The sequence below is a fragment of the Echiichthys vipera genome (assembly GCF_963691815.1).
Source record: "Echiichthys vipera genome assembly, chromosome: 11".
NCBI classification, from domain to species: domain Eukaryota; kingdom Metazoa; phylum Chordata; class Actinopteri; order Perciformes; family Trachinidae; genus Echiichthys; species Echiichthys vipera.
Genome location: NC_139836.1, coordinates 4,981,968 through 5,001,322, shown reverse-complemented (window position 1 = coordinate 5,001,322; position 19,355 = coordinate 4,981,968). Strand labels below are relative to the sequence as shown.

Below are 19,355 nucleotides of genomic sequence, written 5' to 3'. Positions count from 1 at the left end.
ACAATAAGATAAAATAAAATAATAATAAAAAAATAGTAATCAAATAAGATAAAATAATTATAATACAATAGCATAATAAATGATAATAAAATAAGATAAAATAAAATAAATAAAAACAAATAATATAATACAATAAAATAATAATAGAATAAATAAAAACATAAATTATTATAATAAATAAGAATAATAATACAATAATAAATAAATAAATAAAAATAAGTAATCATTTGATGAATACCAGAGCGAAAATAGTGTTACAGCAGCAAAATAGGATAGTCCAAATAACAGAAGCATCAACAACAGATGCAAAATACAAATATAATAATAATCTATGTATACAGTAAAAAATGTAAATAAAGTATCAGTTATAAACAGCTAAAAACCGTTTAAAAAAATAAACAGTTAAAATTGCTAAAAACAGAAAAAGGGGGGTGCAGGTGAGAGTAAAATACAAGGTGATAAATAATAAATAAATAAAAGAAGTAATCACATGATTAATACCAGTGTACCAAAATAGGGCAGTCCAAATAACAAAAGCATCAAAAACAGATGCAATATATAGATATATATATCTATCTATATATATATCTATATATATATCTATATATATAGATCTATATAGATATATATATATATATATATATAGATATATATATAGATATAGATAGATAGATACAATAATAGTCTAAAAATAAAAATAACCCAGGCCAGTGTGGAGATCTAATCTCTCCACCTGGTCCTGGGTCTTCCCCGAGGCCTCCTCCCAGCTGGACGTGCCTGGAACACCTCCCTAGGGAGGCGCCCAGGGTTCATCCTTACCAGATGATCCTGAACCACCTCAACTGGCTCCTTTCAACGCAAAGGAGCAGCGGCTCTACTCCGAGTTCCTCACGGATGCTGAACTTCTCCCCCTCTCTCTAAGGGAGACTCCAGACCCCCTCCTGAGGAAACACATTTCAGACGCTTGTACCTGGACCTGGTTCTTTGGGTCCTGACCCAGCTTTCATGACCACAGGTGAGGGTAGGAACGAAGATTGACCGGTAGATCGAGAGCTTTGCCTTCCGGCTCAGCTCTTTTTTGTAATGCGGTGAAGTCACGTGCAGCATTTCTTCAGCCTGGTCTACAGAGATATCATATCATGACTCGTCAAATAAAGACCAAAGCGTGTTTGCATCCATCTGAGCGACATTATACGGAACAAAAGAGACATTTCATAACTTGAGTTTTCAACATTTTACTTCCTTATAAACATATATTACATAAATAGATCATTTAACATTTCAAAGGAACTATACGCACACAATATCTACATAGCACATATTGTTGTCACCGTATACACAAAATAAAACATCCTGAACTAACATCTTAATATCTCCATTTACATCTCAACAGTATATATTCTTTGTTAACACGTCACATCTTTAACTTCAGAGTTAACGGCTGCACAAGAAGGCACAGAAGGCTCGGATCAAATGATTTCATACAAAACACAAAAGTAGAAAGTTTGTGCTGCAGAGTTGTGGTTTGAGTATTGTTTTTGTTGTTCGTAGAGCTGTTTAATAGTCAGATTCAGGTACTTTTAAAGCATTTTCAAGGGACTTAAACCAAACATTTGCACTTGTCGTCACATCTGAGGATCATTTTATCTCAAATATTAAAACATTCTGGGTTTACACGAGTGATTGAAGACGCCAGATTATGTTGAGAATGTGAGTAAATTTGAATTCAACAGGTTAAAATAAAGTTTTGCCCAAACATTCGAGGCTTTGTACGAACACTGTAAATTATAAATGATTGTGTCGGCCGTTATTTAATCTTTTCACGAGACTCATCCTGGATCACTTGTGGTTTATCTGAAATGACTAAACATTCGTCTTACAGTGACCAGCACCTCTTGTTTTGTTGTAAACACGGCGTGTAAAGCTTTCGTCTTTTACGTAAACGTGTGTCCATCCAAGTGTTCATTCATTCATCTTCAAACCCCTTATCCCTGTCGGGGTCGGGTTCTCCGGTTTCCTCCCACAGTCCAAAGACGTGCAGGTGTTCGGTTCATTGATGACTCTAAATCACCCGTAGGTGTGAATGGTTGTCTGTCTCTGTTCGTCTCTATGTGTCCTGTGATAGACTGGCGTCCTGTCCAGGGTGGACCCCGCCATCCGAGTGTTTTCACTTGATATCGGTTTGGCTGGGAGATACAGTTTGCATCCAACTTACACAAAAACAGACACGAAGAGAAAATAAATAAACCATCCCACAGCTGGGGGGAAATGTATCAGTGTCATCTGCTTCTGTTCATGGAGTCAGAGAAATGTGACTGAAATGAAGAGTAATAATAATAATAAAGATTTGATTGCTGTGTGTTTTATTCAGCTTTCTTTGCTCGTTATTTGTTCATGTGTGTCATGATGTTGATTGAAGTTTGTGTTATTGTTCAGTCGCTAACGGAAAATATCCTTTGTTCTGGTTTCCCTTTTTGAATGACGGACCTCCACCGCCTGCGGGTGTGGAGAGTTGTTTTCATGGTTTTCCTGCAGTCTACACTCTGATGAGTGAAACCTGCTGCACAGAAAACAAAAACTAGCTCCTGAAAGGATCAGCAGGTTAAGATGCATGGCATCTAGTTTCAGTGTCATAGGTTTGAACCTGGCTGTTTGAAGCCCAGCTAGAAGATTTAGTCCCTGTTTAGACGAAGACGATGTAGAAAGGAAACACTAAAGTGGCGTTGCATTCTCACTTTTTACTCCGCGTTTAGACGAGCGTCTTTGGGGGGAAATCTGCGTGCACATGGTGACGCAAAAGTGTGTGAATTGGACGTAGTGTGCACGTCAGGTGTGTAGGTGGAGCTGTGAAGCGCTGCCACACAACAGCACCAAGAGCTGGTGCATGCTGAGAAACAGGACGCCGTACAGTGTGACAGGGATCTGCAGCACGGTCTGCAGCCTCCCACCGCCTCGGCTCCACCCAGGACACTTGAACGTCCCACTGATGGAAACAGTCCCACGTGTTTGTTGTTGTTTACCTGAACTCTGCACACGGATGTTACGGAAACACGCACGCCACGAGAGCCAGCGTGAGCAGATCAGAGCTCACTTTGGTGTTTTTACCTTTACACGCAAACACAATGCTGGAGCAGATCAGAGCTCACTTTAGTGTTTTTACCCCTTTACAGAGAAACACAACTGTGGAGCCTTTTGACATTTGCACTCTGGAGCGGGGGGTTTCACTTGTTTGCGTTTTATGCCCCAAAAATGCAGCACATCTGATAAAATATGTCGTTTCACCCGCGAGCGTTGTCGTGTAAACAGGGCCTTAAACTCTGACCTCGACTTGCTCCGACTTCAGCTCCTGTTCCCATCACAACCCACAACCGTTGCACCCATTACCCAGTTAGTGTTATTACTCTTAGCACTGTATGCTAACCCTTTAGCATGTGTGCAGGACAGAGAGACACAAGAGACATAGTCGAGCACTAGCACATTTCCTCCTGTTGGTCCTAAAAACTTTGAGGAAAATTTAAAAAGCAGCATGTTTGATTTTACGACTTCCCGGCATCTCTGGAATGTAAGTCACATATCTGTGTGTGTCTCTCTCTCTCTCTCTGTGGATCTCCAAATAAGGCACAACACCACCACCACAATATTCTGGAAATTACATCAAAAGTCAGGGGTCGACTGTTGGGTTTTCCTGTAGAATAACACACAGAGAGAAACCTCAGAGTCAGCGGATAACGGCCCCTTCCTGAAGGCAGAGCGTCGGTCAGCGTGCCCGCCCCATCGTCCTCGTCCACAGACGTAAACACGGTGACAATCCGTCAAGTTCATTTAAAAAAAGGACAGTTCACCGTTTTGTTTGGTGGCAGCAGTTCCTTAAGGAATGAGGTGTGGACGGTCCGTGTGTCGTCCGGAGGCCGCCGGCTTCATTTGGGGTTCGATTTCCTTTTTTCATCTTCATACAAAAGAGCCTGGAAACAAAGACGAAAACAAAAGTAAGACGACAAACTTCTGCAACGCTGGAGATTTTAAGGTCAAGTCAATAAGACTTCAGTCCCGGACTGCAGCCACGAACACATGCAGTAACATCAGGACGTGACGGGCGTCAGTCCAGACTTCTTTACCTTGTGTTTTGATTTGTTTCACGTAGTTCTGTAGAATTACAATCTCACTGCTAATTCTCCACAGCACTGTTTGGTTTCAGTACGCAGTACTTTCTACTCGAACCTCCTGATGTGAGGACGTTACATTCTGGCTTTGCTTCACCTTGCACTTTATTCTACTGAACTTAGACCTGATGTCCTTTAAGGGCGCACTCACACTGTCCTTCCGCACCGGGCCAAAACAGTTTTTTCGGCTAAAACCTAGTGCGTTTGAGCAGTGTGAGTGCACCCGCTCCGCGCATACGTTGGGAGGGGGAGGTATAACACAGTTATAACCCTCGTCCATGGCCCGCCTGAGAGAGGTGGGCTTTTGTAAAGCACGTTTGCACGTGTACGAGCACAAGGCCTACGGCGGTTCTGAGGTCATTTCCGTTGGGACATAAAAGAAGGAGGGACCATGCGCGGACATTTCAAACAATGGCGGTGAAAGGTTCACGTTGGTGTGATGCGGAGGTGGAGTGTTTACTGCAGATTTGGTCGATGAAAAGATTCAAAAACAGTCGACAAGACGCACAAAAACTCAGAGGTCTACGGAAAGATCTGGAAACAAAGCCACGCATCGCCATGACGTCATCAATGCGTGTGGCGTGTTACGGCGTGATGACGTATAGGCAGCAAGAAGCATTCTCCGAGGCCCAGGTAGTGTGAGTACAAACGGGCCTGGAGGGGGGGACAAGGACCCTAAAGCACGGGGCACGGGACGGACGCACAGTGGGAGTGCGCCCTAAAACAATGACACTTTTTGGAAAACACTCTACACATGATCCCGAGGCAAAAGTTTACAAATAAACAAAAAAACTTGTTTCATTTTTGATTAAGAATGTTTGCAGTTTGATATGAAGAAACAAGCTACAATTAGAAGATTTGGAGTAAATCCACAGTTCACAACAGTATAAATTGTTTTTGCATGTGGTACGAATCAGTCGACACTGATTTTGACTTTGAATCACTTCAAGCTTCCTAAATACTCATCATCACTTTCACTTCCTGTCCTGTGTGTAGTGCAGCATCGTGTCACAGTGCGGCGCGGCGTCACCTTGCTCTCCAGCACTCGGCTGTGGGTGGAGCTGCTGAGCTCCTCCAGAGTTTCTGCCGCAGGTCTGTTGAGGGTTTCAGGCAGCAGGAGGCCCAGGCAGCCTGCAGACAGACCGCTCAGACAGAACACGGTGAAGGGCATGGAGGTGTGGAGCGCCCGCTGCAACACACATACACACACGCATAACATCAGAAATAACCCTGTGTGCATCGAGTACAAATGTTCTGTAAAATAACCTACTACGTATTTCTGTCTTTGTGCTGCAACACCTGACTTTCTTGTCTTGTATTACTTTGAATATTTTGTTTTCCCAACATGCCTCTTTATTGTTTTTAGAACATCTAACTGTCAGTGAAGGTCACAGATAACTGCACGCCCTTTTTTATTAACGCGTATACTGAGATGAAGTGCTCCCTGGTGTTGCACTCAAAGAGAAACTGTGTAATGTTGTTAAGCTACAAACAAACAAACAAACACATTGTTACCATGGAAGGAACAAACGGTGCAAGGATCCCTCCGACTCTGCACGACATGGAACAAACTCCCAAACCGGCGTTCCTGAAACACACAAATAAATCATTTTTAAAAAAAGCAGACTCTGTGGACTTCACAATATTTCAACACAAAGAGTGTGTGTGTGGTTAGTTCACCTGATAGCTGTTGGGTAGAGCTCAGAGGTGTAGATGTAGACGATGTTGAACGCTGCACTGACCATCAGTTTCCCCAGAAGCGCCAAAGACGTGACGCTCAGAAAGGTCCCTGCAGAAATGAGTTGAGATGTTTCAGGAGAAATTACAAAGCGACTTCATGACCCCCATGGTGACACCGACAGAGTGCTCGAGTGGATTCAGGATATTAACTTGTTGCTTAATCAGTATTTTCGACAACAGGACTTGGCGGCAGCTGAACCGCTGATGAAATCATCCCCAGGTGGTCATAGAAATGTCAGAAAACTACAGCTTTAGGGTTGTAACAGCTCCTGTATCTGCACACACAATACTCAGTATGCAGGATGATGCACGTAATGCAGGACCAAAGTTTTGACACTTTTAGCTGCAGCCGCTGCGCCGCGGAGTCAGACAGCTGCCCATCAGAGAGCGGGGAGACAGGTGGGAGACAGGTGGGAGACAGGTGGGAGACAGGTGGGAGACAGGTGGGAGACAGGTGGGAGACAGTGGAGGAAACCAGCGTTTAAGGACGACATTCAGTGCGTTTTCATGCAGTTTAAGAACCCAATTCGGATTAAGGGCATACTCCGGTTTCTCAGACACCATGTAAACACCTGCCCCGGGTAAAATCAGAGTATTCAAACCCTGGTTAACAGACCTAGAGAAGTCCTTTAGTAACTGGAGTTCTCTCGCATTTAAACGCTTTACCCGGGTAACTATCGGGTTTCTCGTCTGCGCATGTGCCTGGGTTATAACTCCCCCTCCCAACTCTGTGGCGGCGACTTTTGACCCGGAAATAGAATAAACCAGGAAGCAACGACGCTGAAAACAATGTGAAAACAACAACAATAATAGATCGTTACCTTTAAACTGAGGGAGGACTGCCAAGAGCTCGGACTGCCGTGTCAACTAACTTCACTACCAAGAAGACCCGTTTCTGTGGTAATTCTGTCCAAAAATCGGCCGTTTCACCCAGGTTTTACACGCTGTTGTGATTTTGAGCGCCACCTACTGAACCGGAGGTCGAGTTACGCCGTCATTTTCCCATTCAACCCCCTTTAATGTATCCGCGGGGAACTTCAATAATCCGATCATTCCCTTAACCGGGGCCATTTTTGGGTTACTGATGTGCATGTTAACGCACTGATATTTTCACATTTTACTCTGTGAATTATTCCAATTAAACCAGAGTTGGTGATTGTTGTTGAAAATTAAATTAGATTGAATATAAATCTTGTGTTCACCAGAGAAGTGCTCATAGGTTTCTGGGAAAAAAGATGATTCAGCATGAAAAAAGCACTAAAAAATGACTAAACATGACTAAAACCAAGACGACGGATTAGTCGACTGATGGACTTTGACGGAGCAGCCGTAGTGAAATCATCCTAACAGAAAAGCTGGTCTGACTCATTGTTCCACTCATGTTTAAGAACACTGCAGCTGTGCTCGGACGTGTATTCCTCTTGTAAGTGTCTCACCTGTGTTTTCAGGAATGAACATGGTGCAGAGGCAGGCGAAGCCAGCCAGACCCAGGAAACCTGCCATGCTTTTCCTCCTCCCGGCCCTGAACGACAACACACAACTCATCGGTTTATTCTTACCCAGGACACCTCACGACATTAACAAGGACACAAATGGATGAAAAACACACATCAGCAGACTGAGACGGAGGACTCCTGATAATTAAATCACAAAATAACACCTCAGATAATTGGATTTAAGGGGATTTTATGCTTTTCACACGTGAATAACTTCTGCGGACAGGAAGATCAAGTCTTAAGGTGTCACACTAGGTTGCGACTGAGCTTAATAGTGTTAATTATCGCGTGCGTGTGTTTGTCTCACCAGTGTTTGTTGATGAAATACATGCAGAGCGGGTAGGCGGGCAGCTCCACCAGGCCGTACATGGCTACGTTAACGTAGCGGCTACCGGACGTCTCACTGGCCCCCAGAGTCAGACCGTAGTAGACCAGACTGCACGCATACCTGCAAAAAACACACACAGACAGAGCAGATACAAGAAAAAGGGTTGATTAAAGGTTGCATCTGCAGGGTTTTGTTTTGGGAAATAACTCAGCTGCTCCTTGACATTTACCATGTTTTTATCTGTTCCCAGAAGTAAATCCAGCAACACACTTATCATGCAGGAGAGCTTGTTTAATGTAAACTGTGCAGCAGAAAACACAAGAACTCCTTCAAGTGCAAGCATATCGAGAGTACAATCAAACTCAGCTGATCTAGTCCTATCAATAAAAAAAAGAAAGGTTTGAAGAGCTCACTGAGGCTCCTGCGAACTGCAGACAAAACCAAAGTGTTAAAAAGATCAAAGTTGAGATCCAAAAGTCTGTTTTAATAATAAATAACCAGGATAATAACTGGTGCTAACTGGTCACTACTCGATTTCATCTCTTCACTGTTCACTTCATTAATGTTAAAATTCTGTTAATGTTTACATTTTGAAGTGCACACCTTTTTCACGATCCACTTATTGGCCCCTGAGTCCAGAGTGGTGCTCTGTTATTATTCATTCATATTAATGATTATCTTTAATAACTGTGACTAACTGAACCTGCTGCAAACACCATAAATCAGTACATGTCAATTCAATTCAATTCAATTTTATTTATAGTGTCAAATCATAAGTTATCTCAGGACACTTTACAGAGTAGGTAAAGACCACACTCTATGACTTATTTATGATTTACACAGACCCAACAATTCCCCCGTAGAGTACGGTGGCGTTGAAAACCTTCACTAAAACAGACAGGAACGTCAGACAGACCCAGCTCTGTGGAGGACGCACATGTCCACTAAGTAGACCTAAAGATGCTTAAATGTATCAAATACATTTTCCCGACATTACTGAGAATACATGATGAGAAGTTTTATTCTCAGAGGACATAAGGAAACGATAAATATGAGACGGAGCAGCTGTCGACTGGCTGAAGAGTCTGAAATTCTCGCATTTGCATAAAGTTAAAGTATTTGTAGACAGAAGACCAACTCAGTCATAACAATCCTATTAACAGATGTTATGATATGATCACTAAAATGCTACGGCAATCCACCCAATCGCTGTCTAAAGTACAGGAAACTACAAAAGTTACACTTCCTTATGACAGTCACGTCTGCACTGACAGCATAAAGCACCCAAATAGTGGAAAACTCTAACTCCTGCAAAGGTAGTTTCACTAAGGAGCATTTTTATTTGTACATTTCCCCGTTGGAGGATCAATAAAGTTCTTGTAGTAATAACAGAATGGATGGAAATGATAAAAGTAGCTGCATTTGTAGCGCTACCGCTGCAGTATTTGAACCAGCAGCCTCATGTTCATGAGTCTGTTTTAGCAGCTTTGTGTGTTTTGTTCTTCTTCTGTGGTGCTTCACTCACCAGACATACATGAGCACCATGGTCCTCATACGGAGCACGGGATGCATCACCAGCTGCACGACACCCGCACCCCTGTTGGCACGGTTACCGGCTTTAGCAGCACCAACGCGTTGCAACATCAGGTTATTGGCAGCGTTGCCATTTCTCAGCGCCATGTAACGCAGAACCTAGAAGACACCAGACCAACAGCAGTGAACCGTGTTGCGTGGAAACGTAATTCTAATGTCTGCACAAAATGCACCCAGATGTGGCGTCTGTGTGAACATATCTGACCTCCTCCGCTCGCTCCGTCTCACCCTGAGAGTACAGCCAACGAGGAGACTCAGGAAGAGATCTGGAGGAGAGGAGAGAGATTATTGCTTCAGTGCAAACATGTTCTTCGGGAACTTGACTTCCAAAAGGTCAGGGTTGTTTTTGCTTTGAATGTGGCGACTGGTTACATTATAAAGAGTGATGCATTATGGGTAGTTTGTAGCCTTCGTGTTGCTAGATGAGCTAGTTTTTGGGAAACAGATGTTGTAACATGTTTCTTGTCTTTTAAGTTGTTTTTTCTCAAATACGTTTCTTCTTTAAACAAAGTAGTTCACTCTGAAAGTCACGTCGCTGATGTTTGAAATGTTTGAGTTTGCTACAAAACTCTCCAGTCTGTATTTTCTTCATTGGTTTTTAAACGCACTGTAGTGAGCAACGGAGAGCATGTTCATGCAAAATGTGTCATCGAGACAGCCAGAAAAGTCAGAAGTTATAGAAGCACAGAGACTTGTTGCTATGGAGATGATACACCGTCTCGTCTCATTGGTGTAAACTGGAAGGTTTCAAGTTTCAACTCGTCTCAACTTTTTGGTCTGAACTGGACTTTCAATACTCAGCGTTCAGAGGTCGACACAGGAGTGGATTTTCACTTTGTTGTGTTTTTCTTGTTCTATGGAGGGGGATAGAACTACATATTTATATATAAAAGGTACTTATTGTTATTATGAATCCTTCCCCGCCGGCTCCAGTTGACTATTTTTCCCGTCCCAGTCACGTGATGAATCGTTAAACTAACCTGCAGGAAGTTTTCAATAGGATTCCCCTAAAAATGTCAGCCTAGTGTTTCGCAAGAGCTCTGACTCGACACAGCATTTCCTTGAGTCCTAAGCAATGCTGCCATGCTTTTGTTTGTTTTGGTTTATATGTGAGTGAGTCGTGTCTCTGAGGTTTGCACTCACACAGACAGCAGGAAGAACAGGACGCCGGACGAGTTGGCCACCGTGGCCAGGTTCCTCCACGGTCGGATGAAGTAGCCCAGAGCTCCGAAGAGGGCGATGCCGACCGCAAAAGTCATGCTGGTCAACGTCCCTGAAGACAAACAGAGCGTAAATCTTCACAGTGAAGAAACAGCAGGATCATTTAGTGGTCAGAGCGGCGGCGCCGTAATGGCAAAATGACAGGTTTGATCCCTGACACAGCCACATGACCCGTTCAAGTCCAAACCCACAACTAAATCCCGTCGAAACCGGCTCTGGTACGATCTGATATTATATCACTATCACTCTATCACTTCCATTTCAGGCCTTTACCCAGAGAAACATTCAGTACTTTACCCGATAAATATCCACAACAATCAATCAGCGATATTGGCAGCAGGTAAAAACACAGACACAGTATAAAGTGATGCATGATGGGATAGTTTTACGTACCGGTCATGGCCCAGTAGGACTTGCCCACGTACTCCTGAGTGAGAACGAAGCAGACGAGGCCGATGCCGCCGTTCATCAGCCCCACGAGGAGACGTGACACGGCGAAGACCTCATAGCTGGGCGCCACGGCGGTCACGTAACCGAAGACCACCTCGAAAAACAGACCTGTGAGACGGAGACGAGGAGAATGAAGAGGCGTGGGTTCCTCCAAGAGAGTTTAAAAGAGCAACTTGCAGGTTAGAGACCGCTGTTCATCAATGTGTAGGGAAATGACGTAGAAACTAGAATTCAAACAAATTATACATGAACAGACATTATAACGACATCTGGAGTCGTTTTTGATGAGAAAGAAACGACCAACAGGATGTGACGTAGGAGAAGGGAGTCAAACAGTTATAAGCATGTAGAACAACACTAGTTTGGATGCAGAAGAGGCTGAAATTGTGTCGTCTTATGCAGACGATGGGCCACAGCCGTATCATTTTGAGCCGGACAGGCGTCCAAGACACCAGGAGCCAGAACCAGGAGGAATAACGGCCACAGGAGAGAAACTGAGATGTGGTGTGAGGAGAACCAGTGGAGAACTGGGCCGGAGCTGCAGCGAGCTAACACTAACGTTAGCTTACGTTAGCCAATGCTGTTCTCATCATAACATTGTAATGTTCACATTTATACACCAGGCTATAACTTAACTAGTATTGGTAGTATAGAATAGGGTTTTTTGACCTCTTTTTAACTCCATGTCTGTCTTTCACAGTTAAAATAGTAAAATACTTACTACTTAATACTCAAATGTCAACTGATGACTGTCTAATGGTCGTGTGTGGTTTACCCCTCACCTGTCAGGTAAACGGGTCTCCTGCCAATCCTGTCGGACAGCGGCCCAAATACGACGTTCCCGACCAGCAGTCCGGCGAAGAACAGCGACCCGGCTAGACTGACCTTATAGGCCTGCTGCCGGATGAGAAACCACTGGGGAAACACAGAGGCAGGCCGTTTACTCACGACACCGCCGGGTAAAAGTGAAAAAGCACGTATATTCAAGTTCCCTCACCTCCGTCACTATGGAGTCGATGTCCTCTGTGAAGGTGACGTGCGGGTTGAGCTCCTGCTGGCTGGGCGGGACACCGTCTTGCTGCTCGATGCGGTACTCCGGCGTAGATCCGACCAGAACGATCAGCATGGACTGACAGGCCATGTACACCTGAAACACACACACACACATCACCAACCTGCTGAGAGGCTGCAAAAATGACGTTACCATCGGCACTACTGCAGAGTTCAGCTTGGTCTAAACATTTGTACACTGGGTTCCTAAAAGGACGCAGCATTTCAAACCGTACAACAATATTTCCCACTACTCCTAGATTTATTTAAGGCTTTTGAGTCAGTCGACCACTCGGTTGTTGTTACAGAGGTGGATTTGCATCGTGCGTCTTCAAAAACATTAAATGGTTCAAAAAATGAGTGTGTATCTTAAAATAATGACTTACTGATAATGCCATAAAGCATTATTTTCAGATATTAACATTGTAATGACTTACAGGTTGCTTCTTTCCATCATACTGGAGGAAATGGGTTTCCATACTAATCAAGAAAACACTATTTAGTTTGGTGAGGTAACTAACTAACTAAATAACTACCTAACTAACTAAATAACTAGCTAACTAACTAGCTTATTAACTAACTAAATAACTAGCTAGCTAACTAACTAAATAACTAGCTAACTGACTAACTAAATAACTAGCTAACTAACTAACTAACTAAATAACTAGCTAACTCACTAAATAGCTAGCTAGCTAACTAACTAAATAGCTAGATAGCTAACTAACTAAATAACTAACTAAATAACTAGCTAACTAACTAAATAACTAGCTAGCTAACTAAATAAATAACTAGCTAACTGACTAACTAAATAACAATCTAACTTACTAAATAACTAGCTAACTAACTAACTAACTAACTAAATAACTAGCTAACTAACTAAATTGCTAGCTAGCTAACTAACTAAACAACTAGCTAACTAACTTAATAACAAGCTAACTAACTAAATAACCAGCTAACTGACTAACTAAACAACTAGCTAACTAACTTAATAACAAGCTAACTAACTAAATAACCAGCTAACTGACTAAATAACTAGCTAACTAACAAGAAGGAGGATCATCCAAAACATTTGATAATATAGAAAATAAATCCGAGTGGTAAATAACTTGAATAAGGAGGAATATGATAATAACTTTATGAATAAGTGGTTTGTTCACATTAGACATCTTTCTGGACTGTTTCCGGTCAGTAAATGTAAAGATATTTTCAAACAAAACTTCATTCAAACATGTTGTTATTTTTGATTAAAAATTGATATTGGTGACAAAAAAGACAAAGTGTCAAATGATTTTAAATAGTGTGGAAATGCTCGGGTTGTTGTGATGAATTCGGCATAACTATGAACCATTCATTTTTAAACAGATGTAAACAATGTTGACATGTTTTGCGGTGCGTAACGTCATCGTTGCGCGGGGCAGGTTATGCTATTTTTGCTTATTTTAGCCTAAATTAAGTGTAAATAGCTGTGTATTGTCCGCCGAATTAAAGAGTAGTTTGTGTAGATGCACAAAATATGTTAAATTATAAGCTAATTTGTTTAAAAACGTGTCAATAAACGTGTCAAATCTAAATTCTGAGTTTATTTTAAGGAAGCCTGGTTCTGAAAGCCACGTAGCGCTCCCGCTGTCCCCGTAGCTCCCGTTATAAAAACTGTTATTTCAGGGACACTTCCGGCGTTTCTCATGTACCACACCTGTATTTTTAAGTTCACCCACCTGTGTCAGAACAAGGACAGACACCGCCCGCTTCTGGAAAGGTCCAAACTCGCCCACAACTTGGAAAGCTTCTTCTAAATCCATCCCAGGTGGCGCGACCGGAACCGGGCAGCACCTCTGCCGTTAGCGTCCCCACCAGAGAGGAACGAGATGTGAGAGTGATCTGCGCTTCACTTCCGGCTTTGCTTTCCTCCAGATATAACAAAACAATATACGAATGTTAATTTATTTATGTGTTCATATATTTGTTAAACATAAATGCACTTGTCTAAATAAAAAAATGTGGAAATATAAAGACAAGTAACGCAATATAAAAAATATCATCACCACCAGAGGAACGAGAAGCTTGAGAGTGATCTGCGCTTTACTTCCGGGTTTGCTTTCCTCAAGCGTCCATTCGTCAAGATGGTTGGTGTCAACACCGGATATAAAAAAACAATATTAAAATGTTCATTTATTTCTGTTTATATATATTTTAAACATATGTGCACTTGTCTTTATGTTTCCACATTTTTTTATTTAGACAAGTAACGCAGTATAAAAAATATCATCAGCACCAGAGAGGAACGAGTGTTGAGTGATCCGCGCCTAACTTCCGGCTTTGTTTTCCTCCAGCGCCAACGCCAGATATAAAAAACAATACACAAATATTCATTTATTTCTGTGTTTGTATATATTTTAAACATAAACACACTTGCCTGAATAAATAAATGTGGAAATAAAGACAAATAACGCAATAAAAAAAATATCATCACCACCAGAGAGTAACGAGAAGCGTGAGAGTTACCTGCGCTTCACTTCCGGCTTCGCTTTCTTCCTCCAGCGTCCATTTGTTAAGATGTGGTAAGACGCATTTCCCCTTAATAAGCATATCTATCTCTGTTAAAAATAAATGTGAATATCAATTTAACGTGTACACAAGAACTATACTTAAGTAAACACACGCAGAGAGTCATTGAATCATAACAAACTACAACTTTGTTACTAAAAACAATAAAGTATGTCCTCAAAACTTACATTTGCACATATTAAAAGAAGAAAAAAATGGTTAATTTGAGTTCAAAGTAATGGATAAGCGTTCATATTATTCTCATATTCACAGTTTAAAAAAAAAAGTTGCACACATTCATGCTTAGGCTTATTTTGCATTGTCACAATGATACATAATAATAATAAACGTACCTAAAAACCACTTATTATTGAATTATTTTGATGTTATTCAAAGATCAGCGAGGCCACTATGTCCCAGGAAAGAGCTGAGATCCCTGACCTCTTCCCGCAGGAATAATGACGAGTGCAGCACGGTAATAGGGAAGTCACATTTATTCATTTAAGGCACGCCGTACAAACAGCAAACACACAGAACCCCGAAAGTCACAAAATCATATATATTTTTTTGCAAATAAGAGAATTATCTGTCGTGAACTAGACAATATAACTCGTGGGCACATGATAGGATAATAATATCATATTTTGGGACTCGAGGGGCTCCGTACGATCCAAAACTTTAAAATGCTAACAAAAATAATTTAAAGATATTGCCGTTAAAAGCTCCTTACGTAGACCGTATTCAGCAAAGAGGACACTTTACCGAACGAGTACAAAACAAAAGCATAAAAAAAGGTACAGTGCATAAAAAAGAGGAGTCCTAGAGCTTTAAGCAAATGGATTCAGATCGTTTACGGCGTGCGTAGACGCCGCAAACGCTGAACCTCTTCTCTCTTTCTTGACTCATCACACACAAGTTTACCCAAAGTACATTCAAATAAGCCAGATTAAAAAGAAAAGTGACATTACATTACAAAAGGTGGGTTATTAGAAGCGGCTAAACATTATAATAAGTGCATCGAGACTCCGACTGGCTGTTCCTCGTGTGCGTCTCTGGACGTCTTCAAAGTTCATGAAGAAACTATTCAAAAGAGTCGCTGATGAGAAATAACAGCCAGCACAGTCGGGAACAATAAAAAAGCAGTTCATGAGCAGAAAAAGCACTTTTGTGACGTATGTTGTTTGGGTTATGATGCTACGCGCTGCACGCAGAGAGGAAGTAGAACTGAAGGGATTCAGAGGCAGTTTTTAAACCACTTTACTCCTTTTACACGTCTCTATTTACGACGTTTCTCTCCTTTTACACGTCTCTAATTACGACATTTCCTTCCCTTTACACGTCTCTATTTAAGACGTTTCCCTCCTTTTACACGTCTAATTACGACGTTTCCTTCCTTTTACGCACCTCTAATTAAGACCTTTCCTTCCAGGTCACCCAGCCCTCATTAGCCACAGGTTATTCTCTCACACACACACACAAAACGATTAGAAAACAAAGGGTATAACCAGCATTTTATGCCGTTCTCCAACACGCGTTATCTTTAAGGGGGGGGGGGGGGGGGGGGGGCAGTTGGGACTTTTTTCTCCTGCAGGTAACAGTCGGTGATGTGGTGAGGACAGGAGAAGGTCATGAGTCAGCACTGCCCCCGTTATTATTATTTTAAAAAGGTTTCACGTTCACATTTTTGATCATCAGGCGGACGCGATGTGGACTTCCACACACGACGCACAGTTAAAGGTTTTAAAAAAACTCTATTTAAGTCAAAGAATGAAGAACGTGGCAAAGTTTCTGATTATTTGACTTAAAGGAGCTTTTTTTCCTCCATGTTTGCAAACACAGACTTCCACACGAAGATGCACAGCTGAGTGTTTAAAAGACAAAAGAACAAGAAAAACAAACTAAATTTAGGTCCAAGTTTGTCCAAAATAATGAGAACACCACTCAAGTCCTTATTGTGAGAAAACCTCTAATTATCTTTAAATTATTTGACTTAAAATGATCTTTTTTTCTTCACACATTGGCAGAACTACGATGATGCACAGATGAAAGTTTAAAAAAAGAAACAAAAAAAACCCAAAAATATTGAAAGAATATTAGTATCATGTCATTATTTTGATAAAGTTTGTAAATATTCTAAGATTATTTGTTTTAAAGGAGCTTTTTCCCTCACGTTGGCGAACACAGACTTCCACACAAAGATTTAACGCTTAAAAAAACAAGAAAAACAAACTAAATTTAGGTCCAAGTTTGTCCAAAATAATGAGAATACCACTCGTGTCATTATTGTGGGAAAATCTATAATTATTTTTCAGTTATTTGACTTAAAATGATCTTTTCTTTCACACTTTGGCAGAAATACGATGATGCACAAATGAATGTTTCCAAAAATAAACAAAAAATATTGAAGTCCAAGTTCGTCCAACATAATTAAAGCACAACCCAGATCATAACTTTGATAAAGTCTCTAATTATTCTAAGATTATTTGACTTAAAAGATCTTTTTCCCCACGTTGGCGAACACACACTTCCACACAAAGATGCAGCTGAATGTTTAAAAAACAAAAAGATTTGAAGTCCATGCATTTCCAACATTATTCAATTACATTAAATGTTATTTACGGTGCCAAATCATAACAACAGGACACTTTACGGAGTAGGTAGAGACCACACTCTAGCACTACTCATGTCATTGTTTCCATCTCATCTCATCTTCAGCCTCTGATCCGCGGTCGGGTCGCGGGGGCAGCAGCTTTAGCAGGGGACCCCAAACTTCCCTTTCCCGGGCCACATTAACCAGCTCTAACTGGGGGATCCTGAGGCGTTCCCAGGCCAGCATGGAGATCTAATCTCTCCACCTGGTCCTGGGTCTTCCCCGAGGCCTCCTCCCAGCTGGACGTGCCTGGAACACCTCCCTAGGGAGGCGCCCAGGGTTCATCCTTACCAGATGATCCTGAACCTAAAGTTTTTAATTATTCTTCCATTATTTGACTTAAAGGATCTTTTTTTTCACATATTGGCGGAAATACGATGATGCATAGATGAGTGTTTAAAAAAAAATAAACCAAAAAAACAAAAAATATGTCCAAAATAATGAGAGCGCAACTCAAATCATTATTTTGAGTAATAATTTTCCAATTATTTGACTTTTCCTCACGTTGGCAGAACTACGACGCCGCACAGATGACGTGTGTGAGGACGCAGGTGCAGCAACAGCAACGTGAGGACAGATCCGATCATGTCTCCATGGCCCGGATCTCCAGAACTTCATACAACTTCTTCGGGGGACGGTTTCAGCGGCTCCATCTCCGCTGGAGTGTCTGCATTGTTACCAGGAGGTGGTGGTGAGGCCGGGTCGTCTTTAGTGGTAGAAGCGGGTGCGGTGTTTAGGACCCCTCTATTGTTGAAGGGCCATTTCTTTAACTTCCATGCCACACCCAGAACCACCAAACCCAGCAAGATGAGTGCACCAAAGAAGCCGCCCACAGCCCCCCCAACGACACTGTCTTGTGGTGCTGTGGCCTGGAAGAGCGGGTTCACTTTGGCTTCACTCTCTTCCTGGTTGAAAGGACCCTTTATGCGGCACGAGAAGGTCTCCATGTGCCCATGTCGGTCCTCCGTGATGCTTATGTCCTTCTCAGACACCTCCCACTCTCCGTCCCCCTGCCTCCAGCTGTAGATGACCGGTCCGGAGTCTGTGGTGTCGGCCTCACAGATCAGGGTACAACTGCCAGAGCCGGGGGAACACGTCAGCGGGCGGACCCACACCTTGGGCCGCGGGACTTCTTTAACCAGTTGGGCGTCATAGCGCTCCATCTGCTTCTTGTTGTTGAGCTCCACCGAGTACTCACCCGTGTCCGCTTCGCTCAGGTTGCGGATTTCCAGGCGGCCGGTGTCCGTGTCCAGGGCGGTTCTGTTCTTAAATGTCCTGTAATAACTTAGCGGAACCAAACGGTCCACCCACTCCGCCAGCATGTTGCCCTGGAAACGCCATAGAATGTTCGTCAGCTTCTCTGTGGCGCGAGGACTAACGTCTAACGCCAGGTTACCGCCGTCCGTGAAGTACACCGGTGTTAGCGTGACGCCATCTTCGGCCGCAGCGACGTTCAGCGCCGCCGACAGACACAACAAAGCCGTTATTTTCCACATCTCCACGGTCAACACGGAACCGAAGCGGGACCCACCGTCATGTCACCAGGAAACACCGGTAGTTCTGCTCCCCGCTCCGCGACGCCGTCCACACCCCGTTACTTCCGGTTTCTGCGCTCTGCTGATGAAACGGAAAAAAACGCTCACCCTGAAACAGACCGTCACCGGAAATGATTTCAAAATAAAACACCTGTACAAGAATAAGAGAACACGTGGTAATATAAAGAGGAAAAAAAAATGAATAAATATATGTGTAAAGATAAAGAGGAATAATTAAATATAGAGAGGAATACATAATAGACTGAATATAAAATATGAAAATATAAAGAGGAATAGAGAAATATAAAAGGAATAAATAATAGACTAAATATAAAATATAAAAATATAAAAGGAATAAATAATAGACTAAATAAATGTGGAAATATACAAAAATTATAAAAAAAATAAACATTTTCCTTTATTTCTATTTATAATATTTCTATTTTAAGTCTTTTATTTATTCTCTGGAATAAATAAAAGACTTATTACATGTGTAAATAAAAAGATGAATGAATAAAAGACTAAATATAAAATAATATAAAGAGGAATAAATAAAAGATTAAATACAAAATAGCATAAAAATATAAG

At 41.9% G+C, this 19,355-nt stretch overlaps 1 protein-coding gene across 1 annotated transcript; it reads right to left on the bottom strand.

Moving 5' to 3' along the window:
* Positions 1–1,562: 1,562 nt before the first annotated feature.
* Positions 1,563–13,873, bottom strand: slc22a15 (solute carrier family 22 member 15). The gene is made up of 13 exons (XM_083922844.1): positions 13,754–13,873; positions 11,986–12,135; positions 11,771–11,903; positions 10,932–11,096; positions 10,461–10,590; positions 9,523–9,583; positions 9,250–9,416; positions 7,704–7,844; positions 7,337–7,422; positions 5,841–5,949; positions 5,676–5,748; positions 5,191–5,349; positions 1,563–3,962 (listed from the first exon to the last, which is right to left on the bottom strand). The coding sequence occupies exons 1-13, from the start codon at positions 13,835–13,837 to the stop codon at positions 3,918–3,920; spliced, it is 1,503 nt and encodes a 500-aa protein (XP_083778970.1). The 5' UTR covers positions 13,838–13,873; the 3' UTR covers positions 1,563–3,917.
* Positions 13,874–19,355: the final 5,482 nt, after the last annotated feature.